The 12,844-nt window shown below is 34.4% G+C and overlaps 1 protein-coding gene across 8 annotated transcripts in view; it reads left to right on the top strand.

Annotated features, from left to right (window-relative positions):
- Positions 1-12,618, top strand: part of BARD1 (BRCA1 associated RING domain 1) — an 81,660-nt gene extending 69,042 nt beyond the window's left edge. For 6 of the 8 annotated variants that reach the window (XM_055290519.2, XM_055290523.2, XM_055290521.2 and 3 more), the window contains 2 exons: positions 8,750-8,847; positions 10,237-10,947. In XM_055290519.2, the coding sequence (XP_055146494.1) occupies positions 8,750-8,847; positions 10,237-10,569 (431 nt within the window). In that variant the 3' untranslated portion in view covers positions 10,570-10,947. Of the gene's footprint in view, positions 1-8,749; positions 8,848-10,236 lie in introns of all 8 variants that reach the window. The other 2 variants (XM_055290524.2, XM_063645679.1) reach the window with 2 other exon arrangements.
- The last annotated feature ends 226 nt before the right edge of the window (positions 12,619-12,844 follow it).

Below are 12,844 nucleotides of genomic sequence, written 5' to 3'. Positions count from 1 at the left end.
TAGAATAATGATGTTTGATTCTGTATTTTAATTTTTTTTTTTTTAGGATATTTTGTATTGACTAAAAGTGGTTAATTCTGATTCCCATAGCTATTTCAGTTACAAATAGCCATTAATTCCAGAAGAATAACAACCCTTTTTTCCCTCGCTCACTCTGTCACACAGGCTGGAGTGCAGTGGTGCAATCATAGCTCTCTGCAGCCATGAACTCCTGGGTTCAAGTGATCCTCCTGCTTCAGCCTCCTGAGTAGCTGGAACTACAGGCACTCACCACCATGCCTGGCCAATTTTTTTTTTTTCTTTTTAATTGAGGCAGAGATCTCACTTTGTTGCCCAGGCTGTTCTTGAACTCTTGATTTCAAGCAGTCTTCCTGCTTCGCCCTCCCAAAGTGCTAGGATTACAAGTGTGAGCCACCAGGTCTGGCCTAAAAATTCTTTAAAATGTGGATCTGTTTACTACTCTGGGATTTGAAGAGTGAGAAAATTCTAAGTATGACTTTCCCTGCAGAGTTAATAATCGTCTCCTCCTTTGGACATTTAACAGATCTCCATTTTGAAGTTTTCTTCTATCTTCATTGTATTCTGTCATCATTTTTGTATAACTGTGGATTCAGGAACACCCCTCCTTTTTTAAATTTCCTTTCATTTGTGTTATCTTTTTTTATTATAGGAAAAGTAAGCTTAATATAAATCCATGACCATCATCAGTGGTCCATGCAGCTAAAACAGAAATACACATCTACTGATGTATATGCTTTTATGAGGTAGGAGGAGAAGAGTGGTTATTAGAAATTTAGAATAAAAGAATACCCTCTGTACAGTGCAAGTTTCTTTAAAGAAAAGTGTTGTAGCCCTGGAATTCATAAGCTTCATTATTATGCAAAAATTCCAGGCTTTGCTAAGGTAGACAGGGCTACCTTAATGACTTTGAGTTAATGACTTTGGGTTAATCAGTACTTTAGAAATGGGGTTGCTTACCTATATGTAAAAAATTAATAAGATCTCAGGAAAATGGAGAACATGATCAGGAATACACCTGGGCTAAAAGAATCTCTAGTTTTAATAGCTAAGTAGTTCATCCCTTTGTTTCTGCAAAGTGATAGCTTCATTCAAAACCTTCAGCTATGTAAAGGAACATATGAAAAGTAACAAAGGTGAAATAAAGCATACATTTTATAAGGCTAGTGGCTTGACACATTTTCAAGTATGTATCATTCTGGCATATGCATAAGTTATGTTTACGTAAATAACAACATACTCATGCAAGGTAATTTTAGTAAGGAAATTATTAGCCAAGAAAGCTAGTTAAAATGTGGTCGTGTATTTGTACTTTTGCTTTTTTTTTCTTCAAAAGGAAGTACAAGAGTTCATCTTTCTACTAAACTGATGGAATAATTATGGACTTTATTAACTGTTTATTACAAATATAAAATAGTTTAAATCTTAAGATGTAACTGTGTTTTAAATGGAAAATAGGTTAAGAATTCTTGCTGCAGATTGCTTAACTTCTATTTAGTAAATAAAACCTTAAAATGTTAGTCATTATTTAGGCTTGGGTTAATAAGTAATGTTTGGCTGGTAGATTCTTCCATTGCATTGATAATGTATCACCATTTGAATTGCTGAAAGTATTTTAAAGCATTTCATTCTTATTTACTTTTCAGTAAATCAACTCAATTGATTTGTCTTAAAAAAAAGGTTCAGTAGGAAGTTGATATGAATTTGTAACTGTGGTATTGTCTACGGAGTATGTCATCATTCTGAAACTCACAGTTTCAGATAACAAGTTAGAGAGCGGCAACCTTAGCATGTCAGATTGAGTAAACACATTGATCCAACTAAAAATAAAGATGAACAAAAAAACTTGATCTGTGACACGGAGGATATTTCAGTTCTCATCTCAGTTATGTCACTGAGAAAGCCACTTAAATCTCTTGGGACTTAAGTTTCCTTATCTATAAAAAGAGGTTGATTAGACAAAGCATCAGAAGTTTCACATTGGCAGGCTGAGGACTCCGAGGGCTGAAGGAAATACAATGTCTATGGTTTTGTCTAACATAATTTTTATATATTTAGGTACGATGTTTCTTATAGTCTCCATAGCTTCCTACCACCTCACACCAGGTTCTTCACGCATTTATGTAATCTACCTGGCTTTTGTAGGCATTTGAGTCACAATCCTTGAAGTAGATGTCACTCCCAGCTTTGAAAAAATTCTTGAGATTTTCTATGCTATAACAGCAACTTTAACAAAACACTTTGCCACCATTCAAATGTAGTTATAGACCTGGAAACATCCTTTGTTTTCAGGAAAAGAAAAAGAGCTACTTTCATTCTTCCTTAGTTGGTCTTAGGTGACACAGGATTTTGCAAATTGTTGCTTGGAGTAAAAAAGCATATTAGAGGAATGTATTTGTTTAACTCAATCATTGTAATTAGAGCATTGGATTTGCCTTACTTTACAGAAACTTACTACATAACTCCCATGAAACAGAATATTTAGTGAATTAAGACTTACACTGGCTCCTTCTCACAGAAGTACCATGCTGCCCTGTTGGTATCTGCCATCTCATTTTTCTTGATGCCATACTTATTGGACTCTAGTATCTATTAAGGTTAAATTCTGTTGATTGACTAATGCCAGCATGTTGTCAGGAGCAATAGATGCCATTTTAATGTGTTTCTTGTCAATAATCAGTCAAATAAACCCATAAAATGGAGAAGCAGCTGGCATAAGCACAGCCTACTTAATTCTGCAATTAGACATTAGCCATTCATTTGATACAGTAGTTATCATAAGAATGTTCAGTCCTCGGCTTTCTGTGCCACCATATTCAGTTAAAGATAGAATTATGAATACTCTGTAAGTACCATTGGGAAGGGGACTACCTGCTTACGTAATGAGGAAAATAAAAAAATTACATATAAAATAGTGAATTTGAGTTAACCATTTCACTGGATTCCTGATGGTTTTTTATTTTATTTTTCATATAGAAACAATATATGACATAATTCCAGCACACTGGCAGTGCTTCTAGTATGGTATTTTGACCCAGTCAAGAATTTTGAGTCTCATTTTCAATGTATAATAAAGTTAATATTTTATATTAGCTTTATTAGGAAGGTTTTTAATTCAGTGAGTGGTTATTAAAATTTATGCCCTTTTTAGAGTATAATTTTTATTTTATGTAAACAATTTTCAAAGCACATTTGTGATCATTTAAAATTATAAGATTCAGAAATTCAGCTTAGCAACCTTGGGTGAATATGACTTTTATATTAAAAACAATGGGGGAGAGAGATCTGAGAGCCAAATAGAACGCAGATAAAACTAACAAATTAAGATTGACATGATAGGTAGTCATAGATGTCCTGAGTGTGAGTGTTGAATTTGAATTTGCATTAATGACCCAATTCAGGAAAGACTTGGTATCTTGACAAATCTCTGCTTTTGGAGAGATGGAGTATTCAGTTGTTAGTCTTCTGACCTTTTTATAATAAACAACATCTTGGAACTCTCAATTTAAGCAGCTTTTAAGCATTTGACATATTCACATCATGCTAAGATAATACCCAAGGTTTATCTTGTGTACCACAAAGTGATATTTCAGTGTGAAATACACAGCCTTTAGAAAACTAAGCAGATTTAGGTTCAAATTCCCATTCTGCCACTTAATGGCTGCATTCAGCTTTAAGCAAGTTAACTTCTTAGCATTTCAGTTCCCTCCCCTGAATTGGAAGTAATATACAGTAAATCCTCATTGTTCGTGGATTCTGTGTTTGTGAGTTTTCTTACTTGCTAAAATTTTTCTTGAAATCCCCAAATCAATACTCACAGTGCTTTTGTAGACATGTACAGAGTAGTGAAGAACTTTAGTTGCCAAACAAGTGTGTCCCCAGCTGATGTCAAACAAGGTGATACTTTGCCTCCTTTTTTCAGCCCTCACGCTGTAAACAAGTGGCCCTTTCACAGTCTATTGATGCCATGTGTTTTGCATTTTTGTGTTTTTGTTGGTGATTTTATTATTTAAAATGGCCTCACAATACAGTGCTGAAGTGCTGTTTTGTGTGTCTAAGCTCAAGAAGATGGTGATGTGCCTTTCAGGGAAAATATTAAATACTGTGTTAGATAAGCTTTGTTAAGGCCTTAACTGTAGTACTGCTGGCCCTAAGTTTAATCTTAATGAGTCAACAGTATACAATAAATAATGTGTATAAACCGAAACATACATAAAACAAAGGTAAGTATTGATCAGTTGATGAAAATGCTGGAAACATAGGCCCACAGAAACATAACCCTGTATTTCCTTTAACAGCAGTGGTTCATTATTCACTAATCGGTGTTCATAGCATCTTTATAGAGCATAACTACTGTAGATAATGAGCATTGACTATACTACTCTTGCTGGATTTGGGGAGGGATACAAGTACTTTTAGTAGCTATTATCACAGTAATTTTGATCAGGATCTTTTCTTAGAACGAACAGTTGTGTCCTTGGTCATTTAAAGTTAGAAAAGTAAAAAGAAAACAGAATAGAATAAATTGGTATTTTAAGAATTTTTTTTTCTCCTTTGACCAGAAAATATCGGTGTGTGATTTTTAGCATTGGATTGGTTAGGCTTTATGATTTATGAGTATTTTATTCTAGATTATGGAAAAATTAAAGTTTTCAGAGCACTGCACAATGTACACATTCAGTCTATAGTATTTTGCTCATTGGATGAATATTAGGTAACATAGCATTCATAGTTTTTATAAAATGATACTGCTCTCATGGTTCTCTTAATAATAATTTATAAGAAGAGAGTTCTGTCTGGTAGTATTTACAGGTGTAAAATAAACTTATATACAATCAAATAAATTCTACTCAGGTTCTACTCAATTTAAACCCAGAGAAGTAACAATGGAACAACTTACTCCATATTTTCTAATGATATTCTACTTTTTCTTTTCATATTTAATGTTGTGATTTCATATTTGTTTAACAAGAGCTATAAATGGCTAAAACTCTGGCTGTGTATTATTTCCTGCTTTATTAGTATTTTTGAATACCACTTCACTAATACATGTAAATCATTAATACTTCCAGAATATTTTTTTTTAATATTTGAAACATATTGGTCCTCCATTATTTTCAGAAACAACTTTTCATTCAAACATTTTATTCAAAAACCTGTTATCTTTGCTTTTAACATTTGAAATAAATGCAAAATATAAAAGAATATTTTATTATCTCTCTGACAATCAAATCTGCTCCCACATTTGTTATTCTTTGAAAAGTTAGCCATTTTAAATAGGAAAAGAGGGAAAAGCTGAATCTGAAAAACGAATCTTCTCATGTTTGTCTCTGTATAAGCTATTAACCTTTTTTCTTTCATTGACTTTGTAACAGAAATTTACGTAATGTGAAGTTCTTAGAATTTCTGGACAAGAGTAGGGAGTTTTCTTTGTTATTAGATATACCATGATTGAGATTATCCAGTGGCATCCTTAATATCTTTAAAACATGGATGTAATTTTAAATGTGCTTGAAAAATTAAATTTGATAGTGGATTGCTTGTTGACAGAGGAAAATAAAGCAATAAAATTTCATTTAAAATTAAGTGCTCTGAGATAGAGCATACTAATATTAATGAAAGTTCAGGATTAGATTATTGAAATAAAGTGACAGGAAACAGCAGGAATTTTCTTCTTAGGGAAGAGATTATGACTTCTCTTGTACATAATAGGTGTTTAACACGGTTTGAGCATTCCTAATCTGAAAATCCAAAATGCTCTAAAATACTAAACTGATTGAGTGCCAGCACGACACACATGACCTCCCATGATGGCTCACAGTCTAAACGCCGACACAACTTTGTTTTATGCACAAAATTATTAAAGATAGTATATAAAGTTATCTTCTTATATGCTTTATCTGTATAAAGCGTATATGAAACATAAATGAATTTCTTTTTTAGACTTGGGTCTTGTTGCCAAGATATACCTAATTATGTACATGCAAATATTCCAAAATCCAAAACAAAATTGAATTTTAAAACACTTCCGGTTTCAAACACTTCAGATAAGGGATATTTGGCCTAGAAATATGATATAGGAAGAGCACTGAAGAGGAAGTCTGTTGCTTTAGGAAGTGGTTCACTTTAACTTTGCTATTAGTCATCTTAGCAGGTCACTTTATGTTTCTGCACTTGACTGTGCAGATCTGTAAAACAAGAAAGTAGTACTAGCTCTTCAGGGTCTTTTCTACCTCGTAAGTAATTTGATTCTAGGTATTTTCAAAATTCAAGTTACAAGATTAGAATAAATAAAACATTTTATAAAGCGGACTCAAACACATTTTTTTTTCCTCAGAAAGTACCAGTTTTTTCAGTTCTGTCACTTACTCCAAATTCTGCAGATGTGGCTCCTGTAAACAGTTGTAGTTTTGTTATTGTGTCAGTGTGGGGTAATAAAGAAGAAAGTTTAAAACCGATTCTGCCATAAAGTCTGAGTCAGTCTAAAGTGGACCATTACTCACTCGTGGAAGACATTGCATTTCTTTATCTTCTCCAGTATAAGTTTTTGCTCTCAAGATAATCATTATAGATCAGCGGGGTGTGGTGGTTCACGTCTGTAATCCCAGCACTTTGGGAGGCTTAGGCGGGCGGATCACGAGGTCAGGAGATCGAGACCATCCTGGCTAACACGGTGAAAGCCTGTCTCTACTAAAAGTACAAAAAATTAGCCAGGCGTGGTGGCTGGCGCCTGTAGTCCTAGCTACTTGGGAGGCTGAGGCAAGAGAATGGCGGAGCTTGCAGTGAGCCGAGATTGGGCCACTGCACTCCAGCCTGGGTAACTGTGCAAGACTCCATCTCAAAAAAAATAAAAATAAATAAAAAATCATCATAGGTCAAAATACATTTTATTCATACACAAATGAATCTAAATTTGTATTAGATGCAATCGCAGGGCAGTTCTGAACTGTTGGTTCTTGGCCACCCTTTAGTCAAGAAAGAAGCCCTTTTACAGGCATATGCAGAGTTTACATGCTGAGTAGTGGTTCCACTCCTGTGTTGGAATCAATTTACTGTTGAAGTAAGTAGGGATCAACTGGACAGAACTTTATCACTAGCATTTTTCAAGAGGTTTCCAAAACACTGTAGTATATCCAACATATATGTCTAATCCTCAATCTAAAGTATATGTTTATGTAGCCATAGATTTTTTTCTGATCATTTTAAGCCATTAGACATCAAGTGATAACAGGATATAACAGTTTGATATTCAAAACTATGTGTAACTCTGAACTCTTACAGGTGCTATATAATTATTTATTTTTATTGGTGTGGATACAATCTGTCAATGCCGTGTCCATAGTGAATTTTTAAAAACTTTTGTTCCTTTGCGTTAACAACACTAGACAGTGAAGGGGATACCTGAATTATTGTTCCAACTTTCCTGATACCCTCTGCTATTAAACTCCTGTTCTATTGGAAAGTGTATGAAATTCTGAAGAATGCATAAGTGAATAATATATGGTTCCTAACCCTCAGTGATAAAATGAAGTATTGAGCAAAACAACTTCAAAGACAAATAGGAAATTGTATGGAGGGTTTGTTTTTATAATGAAGATAATTCATTATAGGATCTAGTTTTTAGAATGCTTCTTGCATTTTATCCACAGAAGCCCAGTGAAAAACATTGTTTTCATTTTTTATTTCCATAGGCAAAGAAGCTTCCAGAACAAGTAATTGGGATAGCCAAGTCCTTCAACTCCGAATCTCAAATTTAGTTTAGTTATATGCCATCAGAACAGAAGCATGATAAATGTGTATACATGCCATCAGTTCCCTCGCTTGATGGTGAACAGGCATTATCCAAGATGTCGTCTCTAGCTGAAGCTGACCATGTCCTTCATGATTGGTCCTGGGCATCCCGAGGGTTCCTTTCATTTCTAGAGCCTAGCGAGACAATTGGTACTGGCTGCCAGCCACTGGCCCTACTTAGGGCTTCCCCTCCCAGGTGCCAAGCAGTGGAATGACTAAACAGTGCCAGGCTGAGCTGTCTCTATTGCTCTTGCTTTTTAACCTGAAGCTGTGAACAGACTTAACTCAGGCCATCAAAAGAATGCTTTTTTTCCTGCAAAGCCCAACCAAATCATCTCTAGACTGGCGACCTCAGTTGTGTACCTGTCACATGCCAAACCTATCCCAAGCTCTGCTTGTTTATTTTAGCAAGCACTGTTGAACCCCTGTTGTGTGGCTAGCTGAGCTAGGTGCTGTAGACTAAAGCACATTCCTTCATGTCAAATCACTTACAATTTAACAAACGATTAGACATATAACTGCCAAAATGAGCAGTATAGATGGTAAGTGCTCAGTTTAGGTTATTGTATCATGGACTTTTTATTCACCTTAATTTTGGGTAATTGCTATGAGTGGAAATGTAGACTTTTATTTTTGTCTTTGAAATAGTATCCTGGCTTAGGTTTTTCAGAAAGGAGATTAAAATTACAGTTAGTGTTCAGTACTAACTTATGGCTTAATCCTCCAAAGAAAGAGCTTTTTTAAAATATTTTCTTTATATGGGAAAACCAGTTGTATTATGTTTTGTTTTGGCATAAGTAAGATTTCTGTTTGCATTTTAGAATAATACTTAAAAACTGCCATGAAGAAGAAAAACCACTTAGGTAAACTGCTTAATTTTAATGAGAGAGATAATGTTCACTTGTTACTTACTTTGCTTTAATTCTTGTGTTTTTGTCAGGGGTAAAAGCATGTCTCCGAAGAAAAGTATGTGAACAGGAAGAAAAGTATGAAATTCCTGAAGGTCCACACAGAAGCAGGCTCAACAGAGAACAGCTGGTATTTTTCTTTTAATACAACTTTCATTGTTCTTACTATGACATACTATTATTATCACCATCAGGAAAAACTTCTGCCTTTTCAACAGCTACAGGTGACTGATTAAAATTTTAATTGTGCTTATTTCAAGCACTTGATTCTGAAAGATGATCATGATGAGCAGTAAAATCCAGAAGGTAATAATTTCATACTGTTAATGGATTTTTGACATCTTGAACATTCCCATAAACCTTTCAGAATCTGAGGTAAATCTCAGATACAGGAAGTAGCTTGAAAGAAGACTTACAGCTGCTGCTCGGATTTAGTTACCATATGTCTCTATGGCCACATATTGTAGCTTTAATGGATAATATTGCATTATCCTGTTGATATATGTAAGTATATTAGAAGTGACAAAGAAAATTTCCATAGAAGGGAATTATGAAACTTTTATTTCCAACGAGCATACGGAAGTGTGTTTCATAGCTAATTGGATCCCTAGCCCCAGCACAATAATCTATTGTGCCCCGTGAATATATTTCTGGAACCCTGGAGGGCACACCCCCATGGCGGCTGCCCTGGAGACCTTAGGTTGGTAATATGTAAGGACCTGAATGTGGATGGGCAGAATTGGATAAAAGTCCACGGAAAAGATGTTGCTCTTGTAATTTAATTATGTTTAGCCTGGTGTCTCTGAAGCCTATTTCAAATAAGCTAGGAGTTGTGGGGGCTTTAAGTCTCACCAAATAAGGATAAACATCCTGATGAAAAAAGTTTGATGAATAGTTTTTGTTTACCAAGCACATCTAAAATTTTAGAAGAATGAAAAGGAACCGAGATGGTAACTGAATCTTAGGGAAAAAATTGTAAATAGGAAGCCCCTATTTGCCTAAATATTTTTCTTGATCCAGTTAGTATGCTTGAAATGTAACTTGTCCTGGCACCTCATTAAGTAGCTTCTTAGCTGCTCATAATTATTACCGATTGAGCAATCCTAATCCAACATCTAAAATGCTCCAAAATCCAAAACTTTTTGAGCTTTGACATGATGCCACAAGTGGAAAATTCCACACCTGACCTCATGTGACAGGTCACAGTCAGAACACAGTCAAAATTTTGTTTCATGCACAAAATTACTGAAAATATTGTACAAAATTACTTCAGGCTATGTGCATAGGTGTACAAGAAACAAACGAATTTCGTGTTTAGGCTTGAGTCTCATCCTTAAGATATTTCATGTGTATGCACATTTTCCAAAACCCAAAAAATTTCTGAATCTGAAATGCTTCTGGTCCAAATGTTTCAGGTAAGGGATACTCAACCTGCATTTTTATTTTCCTCATTCATATACAGTGTTTTTGAATACAGTATTTTGATCTGCCTTTAACAAATGTTTTCTCATTATTTCAGTTGCCAAAACTTTTTGATGGATGCTACTTCTATTTGGGGGGAACCTTCAGACACCATCCAAAGGACAACCTTATTAAGCTCGTCACTGCAGGTGGGGGCCAGATCCTCAGTAGAAAGCCCAAGCCAGACAGTGACGTGACTCAGACCATCAATACAGTCGCATACCATGCAAGACCCGATTCTGATCAGCGCTTCTGCACACAGTATATCATCTATGAAGATTTGTCTAATTATCACCCAGAGAGGGTTCGGCAGGGCAAAGTCTGGAAGGCTCCTTCGAGCTGGTTTATAGACTGTGTGATGTCCTTTGAGTTGCTTCCTCTTGACAGCTGAATATTACACCAGGTGAACATTTTAAATTGAACTTGCACAGTTTGTGAGAGCCCAGTCATTGTACTGTTTTTAAGTGTTCACATTTTTACAAATAGGTAGTCATTCATATTTGTCTTTGAATCAAAAAAAAAAAAAGTCTAATGCCAGATTACTAATTCATGTTGTGTTTACCATTTAGATGCTGGGATTGCTTTTAAAGCTTTTTCTTTTTAAAATTAGCATGTTTTTTGATTCATCATGTCTTTCTATTCAGATTATTGGGTATCAAAGATTAATGAGAGGACACCAGAATCTTGGTTAAATAGACAAGTGGTATCATTACTGTTTGAGTCTTTTAATATTCTTTAATAAAATCCATACCTGCCACCAGTGAAAAAACTTGCCATTTTTTTTTTTTTAAGTAAGCAGAATATTATCAAATAATTTATTTTGGCTTTATTGAAAAAAGAGTATCTGGTCTAAATGTGCCACCATAGGTGTTAAATTCTCCTATCTGCAATTGTCTTTATCCTATATTGTGTTTATTTCTTTTTTTATAATTTACTTTGTTGTCTGTTTCTATACTTTTATCCCTGTTTTTTATCTTGTATATTCATCAGGAAATCATGATTTAATCCTTAACATTGGTGTTTTTGTGTGTGTGGTAAAAATCAACACTAGGCTCATGGTACATATTTTTATTCTGTACATTTGCTTATAACTATCAATTTATAACTCTGTTTATCTGCTACATATGTATATATACTTAGAGCATTTTCTCTAACACATTTTAATGTTAATATTTTTTAAAAGGTCTGACCAGTCTAACAAATTGTCAGTCTAACATCATTACTTTAAATTAAGAAGCAGTCTTCTTCTGGTAAACCTCGTTGGTATTTGTAAAATAATTTTGAAGGTCTTAATTTCTTCCTTTGTAAAAGGAAAAGTTTTTTTTTTTAAGTTTTTAGGTTGGCATGGAGGCAGAAGTTGGTGATTACTTGATTTACAACAGATTTTTTTCCAGATCATACAAAAGGCCATACAGTAAGTATAGAAGTAGGCATGGGGAGGGCTTACTTATATCAAATAGGCAAGGCCTCAGTGAGTGGGCAGGATACCACCTGAGAGTGGCCAGATCTGGGGAGGTTACTCTGCTCTGGGTGCTCTTATTCACGAATCAACAAAGATACATTAGATTATTTTGAAACATTATTTTAAGAAGCAGAATTCTTTAATAATTCCTTCCTAGACATTGAATATACTTATAAAATTAAAGACTTGGGGAAGGAGACACTGAGAGTCCTGCCAGTTTGGTTCCTCATGAACAAAAGAGGACAGTTTGATAACTACCAGAATAGAATATCCCTAGTTTTAAAATACTGGGAATCTCTGAAGTTCATCAACATCTTAAGATGCACTAACTTGAAAGTTTGAGATTCTGTTTGTCATTTGAAAATACATTTTGCTCTAATTCTTTGACATGTTGTTTTTTCATATCAAGAAATATATGAACAAAATAATAACCTTTTGACCCTGACCTTGCTGGGTGAATTAGCTCTGAAACACTCTCTGCAACCAGTAATGCATTTGTCCCACATTTCATTCTGATAGAAAATGATGAACACCATAGCACCAAACAAAAATCCAAGGGGTTAGGTAATGTCTGGATTAAATAATTTAAGACTCTCCGGGGTTTTGGTTGTCATTTTTTATAATGGACTTTAAGTCACTTTCTGTTGCTTCATAGGTCACATTTTAGACAGGTTTGTGTCTGTTCCTTGCATCTGAATTTCTGTTTGTAAAGACACTTTTGAGGTCTCTTGCTCAGTTTTTGTCATTCATTTTCTTGGTTTATCACCCTTCCCTTTTTGTTGTTTTTCCCTGACTGTTAAGCAGTTTCATCTTTGCTTTTGTTAAATATTTGACAGCAGTTAGTTTGTGTTAAGCTCTTGCAACTTTCGATTGTACTTTCTGTGTAGTTATACATGTAATTATTTTTTATTTCTCAATCATAGATTCAAGCTTCCTTCTTTTTTACCACAAATCATTAAAGTTATTTGTGTTTCCATATATCTGTGTCTTGTATAAAATTAGTTTATTCTGTGCTGTTGAATGAGGCTCAACATGACTTGGTGAGGAAATCTATTAACTAACAAAAGCTTATCTTTTTGAACATAATGCTTTTTAATTAATTTTGAATAAAAATATTTCTAAAGTGTACTAGGTACTTTATTACCTTAGATTATTCTGAATACAGTATAACTTTGATAGTTTGGAATCATCATTAAGAAACAAT

This window comes from Symphalangus syndactylus, chromosome 8 (assembly GCF_028878055.3).
Source record: "Symphalangus syndactylus isolate Jambi chromosome 8, NHGRI_mSymSyn1-v2.1_pri, whole genome shotgun sequence".
In the NCBI taxonomy this organism is placed as follows: domain Eukaryota; kingdom Metazoa; phylum Chordata; class Mammalia; order Primates; family Hylobatidae; genus Symphalangus; species Symphalangus syndactylus.
This window is presented reverse-complemented; position numbering and strand designations above follow the sequence as displayed.